The sequence below is a fragment of the Sceloporus undulatus genome, chromosome 2, assembly GCF_019175285.1.
Source record: "Sceloporus undulatus isolate JIND9_A2432 ecotype Alabama chromosome 2, SceUnd_v1.1, whole genome shotgun sequence".
Lineage (NCBI taxonomy): Eukaryota > Metazoa > Chordata > Lepidosauria > Squamata > Phrynosomatidae > Sceloporus > Sceloporus undulatus.
The window spans coordinates 306,483,096-306,499,947 of NC_056523.1; the positions used below are offsets into that span (position 1 = coordinate 306,483,096).

Genomic DNA, 16,852 nt, shown 5'->3' on the forward strand with positions numbered 1-16,852 from the left:
TTATACCCCACTCTTCAGCCAAGGCTATCAGAGTGGATTACAATGTGTGAATTAGACATTTTCCTGCCCTCAGGCTTACAATCTAAAAAAGACAAGACACAAAAGGAGAAGGGAATGACAGTAGGGAAGGGGGAAAGTCCAGCAGATCTTCTCTCTCTCGGAGGCCTCTCTCCCCGTCAAGATGGTGGTCGGAAGGAGGGCTCTTCGTCTTTCCAGGCGAGGCCTGTTGTTGCTGGCCTGCCTCTCTCCACCTCAAGATGGTGGTCAGAAGGAGGGCTCTTTGTCTTTCCAAAAAGGAATAACAGTAGTGAATAGTAGACCCAATTTCCCATTAGGAGAAAGGTGGGATAAAAAGCCAATAAATAAATAAACTTATGGGGCAGAGTAAGGATAGTCTAAAAGTTACTTAGGGTTATTCACACTCTTCCCTAACTTTCCTTGCTTTGTGGCTATATTTCTGGACTGGAGGAGGTTTGTATCTGTTTCAGAAAGCTTATCTCTCTCCTCTTTTCTGTCGTCTTGTGGGCTATTCTTTGCCAGCATAGCAGTTCTGCTGGCAAATCCATGAGATCATCAAGTAGAAAGGCATGCAACTTCCAGCAAAAGAAGTTTGGCTAATTCTAATTCTTTGATGGCCAGTGCATCTTTGGATTAGGATTGCACTGTAAATCCACCATCAGAAATTGTCTTACCACTTTGCTGATACAGTGTGTAGTGTAAACCAGTCCAATTTGTCTTAATCATATTTCTTTCTGCTTTTATGCTGTCTTGAGGATACTTTGGTTGTAAAGAAATGTCAAGCTAGGAGCTGTAATATCATACATGTGAATCCTTAATCCTCCATATGCCAGGAGTGGCATTAACATGACTATTTTGGCTCTGCTTGTTTTTTCTAGCGATTATCTCTCCGCAAAGCTGAAGATACCCAGAGCAAGCAAAAGAAAGGTGGTGATAATGTCAGAGAGAGAATCATCAGGCGAGCAGCTCTTGAATTTGAGGATGGCATGTATGGTATCCTTTAGCTCTGTTGAATGTTTTTGCTTTTTTGAAGGCACAATTGAATGACTAAAAATTCCAAAAAGATTTGTTGAACCTTGACTAATTGACTTAAGCTAACCTTGGCATTGGCATTCCACTGCTTGCCAGCAACTTCATTAGTCCAGATATAACAGTACACCTGCAGAGTGAAAATGGAGTCCTTGGTTTGGTAAGAATGGAACATAAACTTTACAACAGAAACGTCTATGATATAGGGATAAAAGAACATGGGAGGGAGCTCGGAGCATTTATGGAAGTTACTTTTAAAATATTTCATTGGAAGGTTGATTCTTTATGTGTGTTTTTTCAAACTAGGGACCATATCCAACTGAAAAAGAAGTTGACCCTGATCTCATCAATGCAGGTAAACCTGTTTCATCTGCCATATTCTGTCCTGCTCTTCCATTGGGTAACTCAGTGGAGTATCCTGTCTTGCTGTAAACAGAGCAAAGGTGCACGAAGTGGGGCTTTTCTAATGTCACTGGACAGCAGGTCCATCAAACCCTAGCCAGAATAGCCAATAGTGAAGAGTGCTGGAGGTTCCAGTCTGGAGGGCTGCAGTGCCCCTTGCCACCCCCACCTCCAATATAGAACCAGGAAAATGGAGCAAGAAACTGGGCAACCAAGAACTGTGGAGAGTTTATTTCAAGATGAATTGCACCAGGGGAATGAGATTGAAAATGTATTTGCCCAAATGAAGAAAGATTAGGAATAAGCTATATGTATACAATAAAACATCAGAGTGAACCAAAGGACCATGGAGTAAAATACACATACCTGTGCTATTTGGAAAAGATATATTTATGCCTGCAGAGCCAGTGCAGTGTAGTGGTTTGAATGTTGGACTAGGACTCTGACACCAGATTTCAAACCCTGCTCAGTCATGGACTGGGTGACCGTGGGCATGTCACACTCTCTCAACCTCGGAGGAAGGCAAGGGCAAACTCTCTCTGAACAAATCAAGAAGATCTCATGATTGGTTTAGTGTACAGTTATCGTAAGTCAGAAACAGTTTGAAGGCACACAACAGCAACAACACCACGTGTAAGCCATTGCTTAGAAACTGTAGTGCTAAAATAGGGGAGTTGGAATGCTTTATTTTAAACGAGAACACAGACTGGATATCCCAGTTATCTGGTGGGATACGATAATCTCTGAATACAAACCCTACAGCTTTCTTCTCCAGCTTGATACCCTCCAGATCCCAGCTAGCACGGTAACAGATTTGCGGCCCAGGGATGATGGGATTTGTAATCCAACATATTTGTAGCCAAACATCAGGTTGGGAAAGGCTACTCTACAGGAAGGATCATACAAACTGCTGGGGTGCAGAGACATCTATGTAAGGGAAGACACAGGGAGCTGGAAATTTCAGAAACATCAGTGACACTTTTGCTGACTTGCTTTGGATGAAAATATCAGGCACAAAAATAATTAAATGCTCTAGATTCCATCTTTCTAACCAGAATGCTAAGATGCATTCAGGGAGGCATGCAAAGTGTTATGCTAATGCATGGTAGGAAATGGCTCCTATGATCCCATGCTGGGACCATTAACAAAGAAATAAAAAATGAAACTGCCATAGGGTGTAAACATTCCTGGAATATTGTGTACAGCTGTTACCATTAGTGCACCACACACAAGGATATTGTAACTCTGGAAAGGCTGCCAAAAAGAGCAACCAAAATTATAAAAAAGACGGAGCCACTCCTCTGTGAATAAAGCTTTTGATGTTTGCTTTTTTAAAACCTCAGTGGAAGGACCAGGGGTTAGAGGTGGGACATACAGAAGTGTATGAAAACATACATAATCTAATCTAGAAAATGTGGGTAGAGAGAGGTTTTCCTGTCCCTCACAGCACTAAAACCCAGGGTCATCTAATGAAGCTGATGATTAAGAGGTGCAAAACTATTTAAAGGAAGTATTTCTCCACACAGTGCATAATCTAGCGCAGCTCTTTAAAAGTACTTAGGCAGAGAAATAGAACTATAGACAGCTTTGGGCTGTGGCTAGACAGAACTCAAGTATTAAGAAAGCATCCAAGGCCAGTAGAGTAAGATGTTACTCCAAGAGATGCCTGGACCTGAACATTTTGAATGGTCTATTTTAAATAGACTGCAGGCAAGTTAAAAATTCTAACTTTACCTCCTGTGAGAGAAAGTTATCTGTACATTAAAGGGACTGCAATTCTACATGTTGATTACAGTGAAGCTGAGTGAATGAGCTCCTTTTGAGGTGGAAACTTTAGAATATGATAACAATACAATTTATTTATATTCCGTATTTTCGCAAGGAATCAAAGTGGATTCCAACAGTATAAGGATAATACATAATACAGTTAAAATTACAATCAAACAAAGAAGCAATCCCATAGCCCAACCCTACCCCCAATCATAAAAACATAAACCATACATAAAAAGAATCTAACAATAAACTATGTTAAAAAACATTCCAAGCGAATTCCTTAAAATTTGGCAAGAAGATCTCTTCTTCTAAGGAGGAGGATGGGGACAAGTGGCAGCTGGGAGGCTAGGTGGGTAGACTGCTTATACAAGAATCAGATGGGAAAGGCCTGCCGGAAGAGATCCGTTTTAATAGCTTTCTTAAAAGCATCTAAGGTAGTAATACAATGGATCTCCTCTGGCAGGTCATTCCATAATTTTGGAGCGATCAAGTCAAAGGTCTTCTGACAAGGAGAGCAGAATGGCCCTTTACGCAATGGGCCATATTGCTTGTTCTGGCTCCTGAAATTCCCCCTCACCAAGGTCTTTGGCTAAGCAGAGTTTCTGAGGACTTGTTCTTGGATTGGTTCCTGGTCTGCAGGCTTACTCTCTTGGATCTTTCTTTATTTACTCATGATCCAACCTTGTGATCATAAATGTTATTAATTTCCACATTATCCTCCTAACAGCTGTCTGGGATATGTTCGATGAGAAAATAAACATTCCATGATATTCATAAGAATTTCATTTCTGATACCATATCATCACACAACCTAGAACACTTTCAATAGTATCTGATTTTGGAAGCTAAGCTCAGTACTAAGCAAATACTAATACTTGGAATAGGCAGGTCTAGAAAAGAATGTGGCTCTAAACTCTGGTGAGCTGCTGCCAGTAAGTGTTGACAATACAGTACTGGGTTTGATGGACCAATAGTCTGACTCATTATAAGCTAGGGGAGTTTAACTAAGGCATTTTTGGTTTGAACTCAACTCTTTAAAATTTCTTATAGCACATCAGGTCTTTGACAAAGTTTTTATGCAACATTGGTTTAATGTTTATTTGTTTATATATTTATCTACTTAGGGGATTTATATCCTGCCTTTCTCCCCAGATGGGATACAGGGTGGTTTACAATAATTAAAAAAAAAAAGAACTAAAAATCTGATTACAAAAATTTTAAAAAAAATTAGTATTACTAATATTAAAATGTAAGTAAAAAGAGCATAGTTAAATATCCAAGATGCACAACTGCCATTTTCTCTAAGGATTTTTTTTAACTTCACTGGAATCCTTTCTTTGAAGTTAGCAGGACTCCTGTTATTGCAGGAGAAATATTTGTTCTAGCTGTTCTGTCCCTCTCCCCCAGCAAATAAAAGCATTTGAGAGCCATGCGCTTCAGCCATATTGTTTTTGACCCAGATAAAATGCCTCTCACCTATCTGTGCTTTTTGTCTCGTGGCCTTTGTAAACTAACACTAACTTCCTTCTACAGGCAAAGAGACAGTCACTGTGCTTCCAGGAGCTGCCTACTTCTCAAGTGATGAATCTTTTGCAATGATTCGAGGGTAAGTAATGAAAGGCCTCATTTGCTAAATGTCAAGAGTGTGCACCCAGTTGATAGCTGAACTTATCAGTAATCTGCCCCAAAGTGACTACCTGTCAGTCTTCTGCAAAACAGCCATGCAATTAGGCGTTAACTATTAGGACTCAGTAGATTTAGCAACTAGATGTTGAAATTCCAAATAGTGAACTGGGTTTATGAGTTGTCAGTCTAACTCTTATTTCTAAAATAAGTTGTAACCCCCTTCAAAACACATAAGTGGGTTTCTTGTTATTTCTGGTTTCATTGGGGCAGGGACTGCAGCCTCTGGTGAGGATGAAAGGGTTGGCCTTTCGATTGCCAGAGCTTGCTTACCTCTGTGTTATGTGAACAGGGTAATTTACTAAGCATGTTCTTGCAGGTGATCTTTGCAATGTAGGCTAAAAAAATTACACATTCTACTAGTTTCACATGATTAGTAAATTCCAAGTAGCTACTAGTTTCACATGATTAGTAAATTCCAAATATTCTAGCTTCAGCCTGTAAATAGCTAGTCCAAGCTATGTGCACTAAAATGGCAAAATTATAAGCAGCTGCAGTTAAAATAGGAGTGAAACTAGTGAGTTTTGAATAGTATAATTTAATTTTTAAACAAATGTATGTTTAATGTGCATGCCCGAGCTTTCTCTTTTTAGCATTAGAGATCTGTTTTTGATATATGATTATTTTTGTATCAGTGTGATGTTGAAATCAGTATTTTATTGTGGCCCTCTTATAGTATAAACCTATTTGTTAAAATTGCCATGGCTGTTGCTCTGATGCAAATAAAATCTGACTTCACTTGAATAGTCTAATTCACTGAGTTTAATAGGTTAATAGGTAATAACTTCTGGATTCTTAAGATGCATGTGTCATTTAATAGGTTCCTAAATAAATGTCTTTAGGATTTCAGTTGTACTTTTATCCAACTGCAGAGCCAGTGTAGTATAGTGAATTAATTTTCAACTAGGATTTCAGGAGACTAGGTTTGAATTTCTGCTCAGCCATGGAAACCCACTGGATGACTTTGGTCAAGTCACACTCTTTCCATCTTAGAGGAAGGCAATGACAAACCTCCTCTGAACAAGTCTTGCCAAGAAAACCCTATGATAGAGTTGCCATAAATCAGAGTCAGCTTGAAGGCACCTAACAACTTAAATGTGAAGTTCATTGTCCTTGCTGCTGTTACAATGAGACTGAATAGCTGCCAGTATTGGAGACTATTCAGAGGCCTATGAAAAAGAATTGAATAATGTGCTCAAATCCTTGATGGAACTGTTCTTCCAAATTTGCTGATTTTCTGGGTTTTTTGTTTAAAACAGGGGGCATGTTGACTTGACTATGCTTGGAGCTATGCAGGTGTCTAAATATGGTGATCTAGCCAACTGGATGATTCCTGTAAGTAAATAGAGTGGGTTTAATATTTTCTATTTTTATCACTGCATTTAATTTGGACAGACTGTACATTTCTTTACAAAAGATGTAACAAAAATATAAAACAAAGCAAAAATGTCATATTGAGATATGTAAGTTGCAGGGTGAGATGGTTACTTTTGTATGTGCATATTTTACTGGTACACAGGGCATTTCCACATTTTCTATGGCAATGATCATAATACTGTGTGTTTTTTTCTAACTGAGCATCTTCTTATAAATATTTGCTACAGAGTTCATGAAGTATTTCCAGAGCTAGATGGATTCTAACTCATTCCAACAAAACATTTTTATTGTGTAATTGAAGTAGTTACTAACCAAAATCCCCTCAGATAAAATGGGAATTTGGAAACAAGCCTTTAAAACTGAGAATGGATGGTATAAAACCATCCAGGTGGTGCAGGACAGCAACTCCCACCATTCCTCACCATTAGCTGTGATGTCTAGGGCTCATGGGAGCTACAGTCCTACAGTTTGCTTACCCCTGCTTTAAAACCTAGCATTGAGCCAGGGCAGTTCAAGCAGTCTCAAACTAGATTATTTCTGCAGTGAGTTTTGGACCTTTGTTTCTCTACTTTATGTTTTAGTTATTTCCAGACATGTTAAGTTTTTTCCCCTAGCAAGAAATCAACTATTCACAGCCACACTGGCAAAAGCCTGAGAGAAGGAATTTCATCAATGTCCAAAGGTAAACACATTTGTAATGAGAAAGAAAAAGGAAAGGGGGAAAAAACTCTCAAAGCCCATCTGACAGTTTTCTTCTTGTAAGAATTTCTTTTTATTACTGTGTAAGACAGGAGTTCAGAGTCAATTCACTTCCCACTGTGAGCCTGCAAGTTGTGATATTTCAGTGTTGGCAGTTAAGCCTTCTCATGAATCCTCACCTGTTAGCAATTTAGGGATCCAGAAAAAGAGTCTGCTTCACTCACAAGTTTTGTCTTAGGCAACGTAAAGAAAATTTAATATTTAAACTGTCTTTATTTTTCTTGGGATCCAAAGCAATTTCTATTCTTTCAGTAGGCCTAGCTTTTGAATAGGCATTTATTTGTTATATATTGCTATTTTTTATGTCTACACAAACCTGCCTATCCCTTCAGATGAGTAGCTGAAGCCCTGCTTTGGCCTGTTCACCTAGGGAGAGGGACTTGGTGCTCTTCCTATAGTTTGGATTACAGTTGATGTAATCTCTGGTTAGCATAGCTAGTATTCAGGGAGTATAGGAGTTTGTAGTCTACAACATCTGAAAGTCTACATGTTAACTTTCCCAGATAAGTACAAGAGATGGGCATGAAGAGTCTGGAGCTCCCTGTCAATGGAGATCCATAGTCCCTTGACCCCATATGATGGCAATTTGGTGAATATCATCAAGAAATTAGGGACCAACGGTTATCTCCTATAGTCTCTAATTGAAGCAGAATAGCCAACAGCACACTACTTTTGCTGTACTTAAAACAAACAAACAAACCCAGAGATGACACAAAAGCTTTGCGTAACCTGTTTCTGTCTCCAGATATGTGTGTGTTAAAGCTTTCATTAGCCTCAGACAGTATTTCTAATGGTTATTTCAGCCCTTCATGGCAAATCTTAGGATGCAATCCTATGTACAAGGTATCTGAGAGTAAGTTGTACTGAACACAATAGTGCTTGCATTGGGGGGCATTTTTTTAACCATATTTTGATCCTTCCAGCGATTTGAGGCCCACAGAAAGCCTTTAAAAAGGGGCTTACCATCACATGCTGTTTTTTTTTAATCTCTCCTAGTCCTAAAAACATGGTAAAAATGCTCCCTCACAAAAGGCCTTGGGAAGCATTTGAGGACTAAAAATGGTGGTGGGGAGCGTGGCCCTTCAATGTCTCCTGGGGGCTAATACACCCCTATAGCCTCTCACAGTTGCCAATTCTTGTTTTAGCCAAAAGTTATGCCAGTTTTTTGTTAAAAAAATGCAGTGTACCAATTATTTTGCAACAGATCTAGATTTTTCAGAATTACTGTATGGGAATGAATATACATAGTGCAATGAGTTATGTTTCCTTTCAGGGGGGGGAATTGAAATTGATATTGCACTTTCTTTGATTAATGGTGCTTTATATTGGTAAAATAGCCCCAAGGCATTGAAGATTACACTTTCAGAGTAGAGGGGTAAGAGGTAGAGGAGAGATTAAAAGTGATAGATGCAATTTCATAGGGATTTATTAATATTAATACCATAAATACTGGTGTTGCTGATATGCTGTAACAATAAATAAACTACTTAACTGGAGACAGATGACCTAAAACAAACCATTGATGAATCCTAAAGAATAAGTCTGGGGAAACTTCCAGAGTTAGCATATGAATATATAGAAACTGGTTGGAAAGTTTTTATCTGCTCTTCCTTATATTCAGAAATGGTTCTTATGAAATGCTTGTGCCTAGTAGTTGTTTATCCTGGGCAAAATCTTATTACTGAAGCTGTCTTATATAGAGTTGGACCATCAGCTTGTCTGCTCTTGACAGCACCTCTCTAAGGACAGCTTTCTCGCCTCAGCTGTATTAATCTTTAAAGTGCTCTTTTAAAAAGCCCTTAAACTTCATAATCTCATTTATCATCACAGCACCCCATGGAGAGTGAATATTGTGCAGGGGAAAGTCACCTTCTAATATTTCTTCCACTTAAGAAATGGTAGATTAAATAGTTTGAGGTTAAATAGAAACAAAGTCAGGATATGTCAGAGAGGATAACAGACTCCTCATTCATATGGGGAAGGGGGTTAAAGGTAACGTTTCAATGAATATTTACTTTGCTGTCCATTTGTGGACTGTAAGTCAAGCATCTCTGTCTGTGAGAGCCGAGAACTCATGTGTGAAGCAGCCCCCAGATGATTCCCTCTGTGTTTGAAGGCAGGATGTTTCACATATGAATTGGTTCTCAAATGAAACCCTGCATGGTTATGTTTGCTGATGGAACAAGGCATTTAATCTTTTGTCCCTGCTTCCCTTGCAAAGAAAACAGCGCTGCAAAGAAGTAGTAAGCCAGGGTGTGGTAAATGTAGTCTGCTGGCCACATGCAGCCCTCCAGACTTCACTTTTTTCCTGAAACCTTTCAAATTCTTTTGGAAATTGACACAATGTTCAGATGGTTTTGTGTAATATCAGTGCCAAAACCTCTTCCAAAGTACAAAATTGTACATCAACACCCCCTCCCCCCCCAGTGCTACTGGAAGCTCCACTTCTCCTCAAATACTTCCTCCTTAATTTGTACTCTGTCCAAAAGGAAGACATGAAGACATCACTTCCAGTCTACATTTTGGCCAGAACACAATTGAAGGATGAGGTATTCTTAAACCTCACGTTTAAGAATACCTCACGTTGCTTAAACCTCCCTCTCCTCCTGTCTCTTCATCATTCTCCCCTAATGACTTTGCTAATTATTTCATCTCTAAGATTACCACTATTCGCTCTGAGATAGTCCCCCCCCCCCCGATTCTTCTCTGCTCTTAATCGCTATCGCCCTCGCCTAAAAGTTTTCTGTGTTTCTCCTGCCTTTTTGGATGAACTCTCTACATTCTGAACTCTTCCAAAACCTGCAACCTGTTCTCTTGATCCAATTCCTACTCGTCTTCTAATCTCATCCCGCTCCCTCCTTTCTGCCTCTCTCCATATCTTCAATCTCTCTCTCTCTACAGGCTCCTTCTCGTCGGACTTCAAACATGCTCTCATTTCCCAAATTTTGAAAAAACCTTCTCTTGACCCCTCCTCTTTTTCAAGCTATCGTCCGATTTCTCTTCTTCCCTTTCTTTCTAAGGTTTTGGAACGGGTTGTTTATTCATGCTGCCTTGAGTTTCTTGAAGCCAACTCCATCCTCGATCCCTTTCAGTCTGGTTTCCGCCCAAGGCATTCCACAGAGACAGCTCTCACTAAGATCTCGAATGACCTTTTACAGGCCAAGGCTAATGGCCTTTACTCTGTTCTCATCGATTTGTCTGCAGCCTTTGACACCGTTGATCACTTTCTCCTAATTGACATACTCTCTGACCTTGGGTTCTCAGACTCTGTTCTTGACTGGTTTAGATCTTATTTGTCAGACAGATCTTTTGCAGTAGTTGCAGGTGGTCAGACTTCTTCTCCTCTTCCCTTATCTGTTGGAGTTCCCCAGAGCTCTGTTCTGGGTCCCCTTTTGTTTTCTCTCTATACACTGTCCTTAGGAAAACTCATCAGCTCTTTTGGTTTTTCCTACCATCTGTATGCCGATGACACCCAGTTGTATCTTTCCACCCCGACCTTTCTCCAAGGCTTGAACAGCAAGTCTCGTCTTGTCTCACAGCTGTCTCGCAGTGGATGCGCCATCGGTGTTTGAAACTCAACATGTCCAAGACGGAGCTTCTTGTCTTTCCTCCTAAGCCCACCCTTCCACACTCCTTTTCTGTCTCTGTCTCTGTGGACAACATTTCCATTCAACCAGTCCAGCAAGCCCGCAGTCTTGGTTTTATCTTTGACTCTTCTCTGTTGTGTATCCCTCAGATCCAGACCACAGCCATGGCTTGTAGATTCTTTTTGTACAATATTGCCAAAATCCGACCATATCTCTCCGCCTCTACTGCCAAGATCCTGGTCCATGCCCTAGTGATCTCACGACTGGATTACTGTAACGTCCTCCTGGCTGGGCTTCCTCTTTCTCACCTCCGTCCTTTAATCTCTGTCCAGCATTCAGCTGCACACATTATCACTTCCGCCCACCGCTCTGACCACATCTCTCCTGTGTTGGCATCCCTTCACTGGCTCCCCCTCCCTTTCCACATTCAGTATAAGCTCCTGCTGTCGACATTTAAAGCCTTCCATGGACTGGCCCCTCCTTACTTATCAGACCTTCTTTCTCCTCACCTTCCCACCAGGGCCCTCCGTTCTGGTAGTCAAGGTCTGCTGTCTCAGCCCAGGATTTCCTCTGCCCCATCTCGAATTCGCCCCTTTTCACTCGCTGCCCCTCACTCCTGGAACATTCTTCCCCCACAAGCAAGAGCCATCACTTCTTTAACCAGCTTCAAAACGGAGTTGAAAACCATCCTGTTCAGAGTAGCCTCCCCAGGCATTGCATAATTGTCACTTTCTATTTGATGTTCTTTTGGTGCCTGTTTATCAAACCGTTTCCTATATTGCTATGTACTGTATATGTATTGTCCTACTTGAGAGTATGTATTTTCCCGGGAAGAAGATTAACCATCCATTATGAAGCCAAGCCCTCCCTCCAGTCCATCTGCTTTGGTCCAGGCCTTGGAGGTAGAGAAGAACTGCTGGACCTCTTACCCTTTCCCTCCACCACTCCCTTCTCCTTCTGTGTCATGTCTTTTTAGATTGTAAGCCCGAGGACAGGGAACAGTCTAACTAAAAAGATTGTGTAAATTTACAGCGCTTCACAAATAAAGGTTAATAATAATAATAATAATAATAATAATAATAATAATAATAATAATATCCTTGCTTACCACTGGGGAAGTGCAGCCTACGTGACTCAGAAGTGGAACAGGAGGGACTTCAAATAGACTGAATGGTCCACAAAAGACATTATGTCAAGAGACGGGCAGGAACTGTTGAATGGGACATACTAAAGAGGGCTAAGGATTTGTGGGAAAGGAAGGGTTGTGGAAAGGGATGGTGATGATCTAACGACAAATGGTTCATCCATCTTGATTAATTTAAGTGATGCTGGGCCTGATCGGTTCCTGGATAGGAGATTATGAGAGCCTCTGTGTACTGTCCTATGCAGGGTTTTAATTGATTTCTTTGCTTCTACTGACCTTTATTAGTTCTGTCTAGTATACTAATACTAGATAGTATACCAATACCTGTATTAGCTCTATTTAATGTTCAAGTAGCTGAGGAGTGGACGTGCAGCCTATAGGCTGCATGTGACTCCATTTCTCTTTTGTAATCCCCCCCAGATCCTCCCAGTTTTTTCCAGACAGTCTTTTACTCTATAGAACAACTCTGTACATGTCTTCAGATTGGTATGGCTAGATCAGTGTAAATTATGTTTCAATTATTTTTAACCAGCTGTTTCTTGGAGTGGTTTATTTAATCCTTGGTAATCAGAAAAAAAAGTGTCATTATAATAATTTCCTAGCATTCTTGGATAACATTTCTTGGGCCCTTCTTTTCTCTTTCTTTCATTCCCTCTCTCTTCCTCCATCTCTAATCTAGTTGTCAAGAGATGGGAGTAGTCTGACAGTAATTTTGTAATTGCACCGTTTTACACCCAGTAGCAAATAGGAGAAAAACATCAGAGAAACTATATCTCATTGCAATTTGTCTTTGGTTCAGTCATATACTTTTATGCTGAGGAAACAGAAGATAAACTATTGGAATAGGATTGGAATGTTACACTCTTTTCTTTCTATCCATTTCAAGCTGTAGTATTGGACAGTTGATATTAATGTGTTTTTTTTAAAATTGTACCAAAAAAAATCTGTGTGAAATATATTCACTTGGGGAACAAGAGAAATTGGTCAGGGCCTTGGCACAACTAGTAGTTGACAACTTTAATGATGCATAACACTAGAGAAATAACACTGCTGAACATTGGTTTTTTTGTTCTTGTTTTTAAGCCATTTAAAATTTTATTTCAGCAGAGGCAGAGTGTGAATAAAATTTCACTATACATCTGTGGGGTACCTTCTACATTACATAGCCTGCTCAGTTTAACCATCATATTGTTTCTAAACAGGCTTATGTGATATGTGGTGAAATCAGTGTGGCTGCTACTGACAATACTACTGGTCTGTAGAGACCCTCAGTGTCTGCTTCAATGTTTCTGGGGGTGCTGTTTGGTGCCTTGAGTAATTCCTTGGCCTGGGAGAGCTCCATTGCTGTCTGAATGAGCAAAGGCAGAGCTATTGAGAGATGGAGGAAGTGAACAGTGTGAACTGTCGGACAGATCTGGAGTCTACTTTGTCCATACAGGAGACAGTCAGACCTAGTCAGGTTAAAGTGCTACCTTGACTTTGCTTGGACCTTTGTAGTTGAAGCAGCAGTGCTGTCAGCCATTTGATGAGTTTGAGGAGCTTCCACACTGCACATTTATAGTGCCACAATTCCATTTCAGTTGCCATGGAGACATTCTACGAAATCCCAGGATTTTCAGCTTAAGGAGGAGTATTTAGAATTCACAGCCAGAGTGCTCTAGTCCCTTACTCTGGAGAACAGTGCTCCAGAGTCCATAGCATGTTCGCACGGCAGTTCAAGTTAGGGTTGCCAGATTTGCTTTGGCTCATGTAACTTTCATCCTTAAGAGATCTTTGAGTGGGATGAGGTACCATAAAGCTCTATTAAGTGATATTAAAATACCTGTCCTGTTAATGTTAATTATACATCTCACATGGTATCTTTGAGGATCATTCAGATAAGTGTATAGTACACTTTGTGTGTGTGAAGACACACAGACGGGATCAACCATCACAAATAGTAATATAGTGTTTGCTTGTTTAATTTTGTATTTGTGCTGGTTGGGTCTTGATCTGTTTTACAGAATTCAGAAACCAAATGAGAGAGTGTCATCACTTCTGTTTAAGCCATTATTGCTTGAATTTTCTGTTTCTAGGGTAAAATGGTAAAAGGAATGGGAGGTGCCATGGACCTGGTCTCCAGCTCAAGAACTAAAGTGGTTGTCACCATGGAACACTCAGCAAAGGTAAAAAAAATTACATATATACAGTGGTACCTCGGGATACGAAATACCCAGGTTACGAAATTTTCGGGATACGAAAAAATCCCATAAGAAATAATTGTTCCGGGTTACGAATGTTTTTTCGGGTTACGAAAAAACTTTTGGTGCTTTTCGGCGCTATTTTACACGGAATCGCGGCTTTTCCCCATTAGCGCCTATGGCATTTCGGCTTGCGAAGGCTTTTCGGGTTACGAAAGCGGCCGCGGAACGAATTACTTTCGTAACCCGAGGCACCACTGTATTCTCTTCTTGTCTACCCCCCCCCCCCCCACCGCCCCTGGCCCATCTTGAAAACAAACATTTCTAGGAGCTTGATACAGTATTACAGAGAAAGCCTTTTGCTCACACAACATGAATTCTTGTTTGATCTCCCTGTCTGGGAAACAAGGTCTCTTGTCTCTATTCAGCAAACCAGTTGCCTTGGCATTTCAAAATTTTGTTTTCAATTCAGTTTTCCCACAGCCTATAATCTGGCATAGAATGCCTTCTGCACTCAAATGACCAGTGCTTGGGAGCTCCCCAGAAAGGAAAACAGTCTTAGTCTCGTCTAACAGAGCAACAAAGAATCTTGTGACACCTTTAAGATTAATACATTTATTTTCTTGAGCTTTTGTGGATTATGGTCCTCCTCCACATATGTAGCTTCAGGAATTTAATATTCACCCTTCAGGCATATATGCACATAGTTGTGGGTGGATCAAAGTGAAATTAAATGAAGAAAATGAGAATTATATTTTTAATATTGACCATGAACAATGAGAAAGAGTATTTTGGCAATAAATTATTGTTTTCTGTATCTGTTTTCAGTCTGATTCAAGCCACAATCATGTATGCTGTGCGTATATACATGAAGCCTTAATACTAGACTCTGTGTATCTGAGTGTCAGAATGCATGTACATGTACTATGCAAACTGCTGAACATTTTCACACATTCACATTGATGGTTAATTGTCTTCACATTCCTGTGCAAGTTGGGATCTATTTGCCTCTGTTCAGCCTCCCTCTGCTGAAATTGTGCAGGCATCCGAATGCATGCAAAGCAGATGACTGGTCATACATGCAGTAATGCACATTTCTGTGTATTTCAGCAACTACTATGATAAAAACTACAAGTCCCTTTCCCACAGTTTAAGGAGTTTCTAGTTTACAGGAGGGTCCCTGCAAAAAGTCCAAATTCATGTGAATTTCATGTGGCTAGATCATACTCTATTAAACTGGAATGAGGAGCATCTACCACTCATAAACTGTCATGTTTCATAGCCAATATATGACTTCTTGCCACAGTTCCATAGATGTGGTGCTATCTCTGGAAAGCCCATTTCTTGTTACTCGTTAACTTAGGGCCCGAACAGACAGGCCAAAATAAAGCTGCTTCAGGTCACTTTAGAGGTATGCTGTTTAAATGATACATGTGTCATAAGAGGCCGGAGGCCGCGCCAAAGCCACACTCCAGTCTTAAGGACTGGAATGCAGCTTTGGCGTAGCTTCTGGACTCTTAAGATGCATGTGTCATTTAAACAGCATACCCCCAAAGTGACCCGAAGCAGCTTTATTTTGGCCTGTCTGTTTGGGCCCTTAATATCTCTTATTGATGGTCCAGAGAGCCGGGTTTTAGTAGCTGATTGTAACTAAGCCATGTTGGTGCTCAATAGTTCCTCAGCAATGTCAGCTATCACAGTAGAAGTGAGTGTGTTGGTGATGGCTTTGAGAAAAATAAAGCAATGGATTTTGAGATGCCTATAGAATGGGCTTGTGTAGTATACATTTTTGACATAATAGCACTTGGTCTCTTGGACCCAGATATATCTCTATTGGAAGACTCATTCTTTGCCTACAGTATGCAAAAATCCAGTTGGTTGACTTCTTTATTTTTCACTTCCATGGCTTTCTGTAAATAGGCTTTAACCATAGCTGTAATAATAATGGCTGACAGTAAGATAAGCTTTAAGGTGCAGTGATCTGCATTGCTGGTGCCATGGCAGCTGTGTTGAAAGCTTTTTCGTTCCACAAGCCTGGGTATTTCATTCTCCACAGGATGCTGAGAAGAGGTGTTATATGACCTTAAAAGTATACCTGATGGGCACTCTTTTCTAAAAATAGAACAGATAAATCATTACAAGGAACAGAATTTGGAGGGTCCTTTAATTAAGCATTATTGTTGGTCCTTCAGTGATTTTTTTGTGTGTGCTTACTGCCAGCCAGTGCCACTGATGAAGGGTACTGTCTCAAAACGAAATGTAGAGATTAACTGGTATAAACTGGGAGAAAGTAATAGTTTAGTAAAGAAAAGGAAAAGGGGCTGGTGAACACTTTTGACATTGCAAGCTACTTGCAGACTGAATTTTAAAAGAGAAGATACATGATATTCCTTCAGTGATAAATAGATCCAACCCCTGTGAAATTTAGAAAATGCATCACTGATTAATACGGGTGTGCAGCATTTTTTCCATGTTTTTGCCTTCCCTATTGCTGGCACGGGAACAAATGACATACTCTCCCAGATCCATGCTTCCTCTGTGCCATGTAGTGGGGAATATCCCTTGAGCTATAATCAGCATAGCTAGTGGTGAAGAATGATGGAAGGAAAGATACAGTTCTGTAGAGGACCACATATTCCCAATCCCTGCACTGTACCACACCTTGGAAAAGTTACCTTTTTGGATTGCAGTTCCTAAAATCCTTCTGGCAGCATAGCTACTGGATATGTTTGTTTATATGTAGATTGTGTCTTGGAAATACCAGGCTTGTGGAAATGAGGAGTAAGGACAGGAAGTAAGAAAACAAGGAAGTAAGTGCAAATGCTAATTGGAAGCATTTCCCAAAATCTAGTTCCATAAGCCATATTTACTCTGTGTCACAAATATTTGTCTACAGTATT

The 16,852-nt window shown here is 40.2% G+C and overlaps 1 protein-coding gene across 2 annotated transcripts in view; it reads left to right on the forward strand.

The window, feature by feature from the left end:
• Nucleotides 1–16,852, forward strand: part of OXCT1 (3-oxoacid CoA-transferase 1) — a 77,290-nt gene that overhangs the window by 49,813 nt on the left and 10,625 nt on the right. For both annotated transcript variants that reach the window (XM_042452653.1, XM_042452652.1), the window contains exons 9-14: nt 897–1,011; nt 1,113–1,207; nt 1,354–1,402; nt 4,756–4,828; nt 6,165–6,240; nt 13,848–13,937. In XM_042452653.1, coding sequence (XP_042308587.1) covers nt 897–1,011; nt 1,113–1,207; nt 1,354–1,402; nt 4,756–4,828; nt 6,165–6,240; nt 13,848–13,937 — 498 coding nt within the window. The remainder of the gene's footprint in view (nt 1–896; nt 1,012–1,112; nt 1,208–1,353; nt 1,403–4,755; nt 4,829–6,164; nt 6,241–13,847; nt 13,938–16,852) is intronic.